Raw genomic sequence first — 5000 nt, forward strand, 5'->3', positions numbered from 1 at the left:
ACGTTCACGAATGATATGAACGTATATCTATGATATGAACGTATATCTATAATGTATATCTACCCAGACGGCACACATAAATCTTACCGATTGTCGGGCCGATGAATGCCGTTACAGTCTAGAAGACATCGCCTAGGAAGCGTTTGCTTATTGGCAAGACATCGCCGGGATGTCGGCAAATCATCGAAAATGACAGTGAGCCAATGTTTCAATGACTCATCAAAGCTATGCCCACCCCAGCTTATACAACCTTTATTTATTTATTTAGGTCGGAACTTGAGATTACACATTTTACACTAGGCTATAAATGAATTAGATCTATAAAGACACAAGAAAGATGCCAGAAATATTTTCATTTCATTTTATTGAATGTTTAAAAAAGCCTGAATGATGAAAAATGCTGTTAGAAAATGTTCCCCCAAAATCAGGTTTTTCTCCTGCAAGAGACAAAAACAACAATTAATTCACCGCAACACTTTCATCTTTTAAATCTACCCCTACCGATTGCTGTTAATGAATTTTCATAGATGCAGAGAACCACAGACCGAGCTCGGAGAAATAGATTTCAAACCCAATAGCGTTACCTCAGCAGAGGCGAGCTAATGGCGTTTATTTGGCTAACGCTGGCCAAAACACGAACTCTGGGAGTGACTAGAGAAAGTTGGGACTGAAACGTAGCCTACGTTTGCTTTGGGAACTTCGGCTGGTGCATATATCTGTGCATTTCCTCTGTGCAAAGGCGTTATGATGACACGACCAGCAGGTTAGCTCAGCCAAGACAGTAATGTTAGCTTATAGCCTACTTCCACTCCTCTCCATACAAAAACGACAGCCTTTCCTGGGTTGAGTCTCACGGTCAAATAATAACTTGCTATTCTTACACCCAAGCATGCTGTCCTTGTACCGGTAATCATGGATGCTGTAGTGTTAACATTTTGCCATAGCCGCTAGCTAGGTTTAAAATATGTTCCAGTGTTAGCTCAACTAGCTAACGTGAATTAGTTCACAACGAAGTTGTAATTACCCCAAAACAGCTCTTTATAAAGTAATGTACACCAAGTTATGGCTTATCTTAGCAGGCAAATATATAAACATACAATTGACACAATGCCTACTCTCTGACAATTACATGAGTGAATTTACCAACCTGAAAATCGCTGCTCCAGGAGGCTGATCTGACGTGCCTGGCTGCCTGCTACACACGCAAACAAAAAGAACAGATAGAGCGGGATCTGCTTTGGGTAGTGGGAACGATCAAAAGCCAACATACAGGGAAGCCGGGGGAAAAAAACAGATAGCGGGATCTGCTTTGGGTAGTGGGAACGATCAAAAACCAACATACATGGAAGCGACTTCAGGCCGATACCCCTGAGACATTATATGGGAGGATTCCATGCTGATCTGAAACCGACATCAGGCAGATTCATGTGTGCTGTCTGGGTAATACAGAGTGCTTTATGTGTATGCTACACTCCTGAGAAATGAGACCTGATGGTTGGCTATGGTGCTGTGAATGCTGAACGTTGCTGAATGCCTAATTTGTGTGTCTTTTATAGAGTGTTAGCATTAGCCATGATGAATGGTAAATCCTGGGCATGTTAGCATTAGCGATGATGGATGGTAAATCCTGGGCATGTTAGCATTAGCGATGATGGATGGTAAATCCTGGGCATGTTGCATGACCTCTGCTGACCTTGACCTTCGGTAGTGAAGGGTCAGGAGCAGGAAAAGGCTGCCGGCATGATGAAACAGAAATGAAGGAAATCAGCCCAGGCCAACGCATGTCTCTTAGCGTAAAGACGGATGGTGGAATGTATCAGGGGTCATGAGCACCCAACCCCCCCCCCCCCCCCCACACCACCACCCTCGCAAGAAGAGACACCAGAAGATTATGGGAGACGTGAGGCAAATTCGGAGAGGAACCGCCTTTCTGTCCAACGTGTTCATTGTCTAGAACATCCACCTGTCTCTTGTGTCTGCATTTTTTTACTGTGCTGTGTGTTGTCTTTTGTTGTGCTTTTTTTCTCATCTGTTGTCTTTGTTTTTTTTGTTTGTTCTGTGTGTTGGTGTTGCCGTCACTCGTCCATTTTCATCGTGAACCACAGAAGTGCGCTCTAGTAAATATGGCAGTAAGTGGAGAGGCTGTGTGTGTGTGTGTGTGTGTTGTGTCCGCATGCACCTCCCCCTCCCCGCTCCCGCTTGCCCTCCTCCTCTTCCTCCGCCTCTCTTTTCTTTTCCTTTCTCTCCTCTTTCTGTTTGTTTGTTTGTTTGTTTCCTTGTTTGTTTGTGATTTGTAGGGGATATGGAGTTGCCTGTGTCTGCATTGTCTGTCTGTTAATGGAACTGCCTTGACTACAATGTCCACCCAGTTAAACATGCAGCACTAATGCCATCTCACATATGCAGTACCTGACCCAAGACTTCCTGCACCTGACACTGTTATTTTCCTTTTTCCTTTCTTTACTTTTTTTTTTTCAAATTTCAACTTTCTGCGTTGGCAGAGCATCTCGGAATTGAATTTATGGGTATGGATCAATTATTCTTTTCATTTTTATTTGCAACATTAAAACAAGAAGTTTCCTTTAAGTCACTCACAGTATTAAGCTTACTAGTTGTAACATAAACGAAAGGCACAATATAGACTAGTCAAGAAACTTTTTCCCAATGCCTGAAGTTTCTGCTTATATCCGCTAATGCTAGCAATAGGCAGCTATGTTGATAAAACTGCTGGAAAAATGCCTAGTTTAAGCCTGTAAGTAAGTTGTAAGTAATTGATAATTGATGCTACAAATTGCCCAGGTAGCTGCTAACTCTGGAGCAGATGTGGTCCTGATCAGCTTCAGATCTGTTCCAGAGTCTTGGTATCTGGGTGTAGACTGTGCTGGTTAAGAGCTGAATGCTAGCGCTCTATCACTAGCTGCTAATACCAGAGCTTTTTGGATAAGTAATGCAATAGAGATGTACACTTAGAGATCTGGGGTAAACTGCTGATTATAAACTTTAGCCACAAATTCACAAAGGTATTATGTGAAGTATGTTACCACATCTTGTCTGTTCTGTATAAGATAATCGTCCACTGACACACACTTAAGTTTTCTTTCTGTTGCCATACACCAGTTATGTATCTGTGTCCAATAACACGCATGCAATGCAATGTCAGGCTTAGAAGCATTATGTTTCTCAACTTTGTTCTGTTTATTTATTTACTTCAATTCACATACACACACACTCCCCACACACATGCACACACACACACACACATACACATAGATACACACATACGCCACATACACAGATAAATAAAACAAATGCACAAACTTAAACACTCATAGACATTGACACACACACACACACATACTCAATTTGACCTTCATTTTGTCCCTGTCTTTAATTTGTCCTTTGTTCCCTCTTCCATGTTCCATCTGTCCTTCATGTTTGTATCAAGCATAGCCTGCACTGGATGCTTAACCTCATGGCCTTGTTTGAGAAAAATAAACCAGATATAGTGTGTCTGTGTGGGTGTTTGTGAGAGAGAGAGTGTATGTGTGTGAGTGTGTAAGAGATACACTTGCCAGGGGCATTCATGAAACCTACTTGATGCATGCCAACTTATTTTAACAAAGAATCAATCTGTGTCTATTGTGTACACCAAAGAAGATGTAATGCAGTTTACCTTCACCACTATGTTTACTATTCAACATATATCCTCATATGTAATTAATCTAAACAGAATGAACAGGTATTATGAACTGCCCCAGTTAAACAAGGTGGAATGGCAATGTATTCCAACCCTGCCAGGCAGGTATGTGAGTCTGCGGGTGTGTGTGTATGTGTGTGTGCTTGTGGGTGACTGTGTGTGGGATTGGGCCAGTTGTGGGCTTCCAGTCCGCACTCATACAAGGCAGAAGGAAAGCCAAATAGCAGCGGATCCTGGAGCTGACGAGGCCTGACCAGGCCATCTCTGTTCCACATGCAGCTGCTATTTGTGAACTCACTGGTCGCTCACGCTACTGGGCTTATGGACACCTTCAGAAATCCTGAGACATGCACCACTCAGGTGGATAAGATACTAAAGTTTGACAAATACTAACCCACAAACGATGTGAGAATTTAAAAAAAGCACATTGCATTAAATAAAGTGTGGGCACTGCATCCGACAACAACAGCAACTGTGATTTTGAATGTGGCATGTGATAATTCCAAAAAGATATGATCTTAGAACAATATGCACCTGCTTTATGAAGTGATATGAATAATATAAGGCAACATGAGCACACTTATTAGTAGACCAGAACATTTTATGATAAACACAAATTAGTAAGAGAGGTTATGAACTCCATCAGCCTTTCATTGGCTTATAGTATGTTGGAATTCATGGAGGCGTTCATAGAACCTTCCAGAAGGACGTACAGCGCTCTTCTGGAAGGCACCAGAGCTTTGAGTCAGAACTGGAACCTCCTCCTGCAGCAGTCAAGCCTGCCTTTCCTGGAGAGCCGCGGATGCTGGGCCGGATTCATGCCAGAGCTGGGCCAGAGGGGGCACTCAAGTGTGGTGAACAGATCACAGAACAGAACACGTTTTCTTTGAACTTTTAAAGAATCTCACGTTTTTTTGTACTAAACTGTTTGGTTTCAACTGTGACCCTTCGTCTTGCTTGTTAGCCGAGAACGTTTGCAAATGTTGCACAGTGAATTCAAAGCAAACGATTTTAAGACATTGACAAACATTAGGCTCTGTCTGTCCGCCAAATCTGAACGCACCTCTGGTCTTGGTCCAGTTCGGGCTGGATCCGTTCCAGAGTTGGTCTCCGCAGGCAGGAGGCTGTTGTGAAGAGGCAGACAGTTTCACTGACTGCAGTCAGAATGAGTGTAATGAGAACTGACACTGTTGTTTGCTACCACTGATGCCAGGTGTGTGTGTGTGTGTGTGTGTGTGCATGTGTGGTGGCTTGTTTGTGCTTGCTTTTTGTGTGTGTGCGTGTGTGTGTCTGTTTGGTGCGT

General features: G+C 42.9%; 1 protein-coding gene across 1 annotated transcript in view; it reads left to right on the top strand.

Annotated features, from left to right (window-relative positions):
* Positions 1–5000, top strand: part of nrg2b (neuregulin 2b) — a 67607-nt gene that overhangs the window by 58644 nt on the left and 3963 nt on the right. The window contains exon 6 of the mRNA XM_076287590.1: positions 2502–2525. Coding sequence (XP_076143705.1) covers positions 2502–2525 — 24 coding nt within the window. The remainder of the gene's footprint in view (positions 1–2501; positions 2526–5000) is intronic.

The sequence above is a fragment of the Alosa pseudoharengus genome, unplaced genomic scaffold (genome assembly GCF_046254945.1).
Source record: "Alosa pseudoharengus isolate Yale_2024_CS ecotype anadromous, Long Island Sound unplaced genomic scaffold, YU_APseudo_1.1 YU_APseudo_1.1_scf_16, whole genome shotgun sequence".
NCBI classification, from domain to species: Eukaryota; Metazoa; Chordata; class Actinopteri; order Clupeiformes; family Clupeidae; genus Alosa; species Alosa pseudoharengus.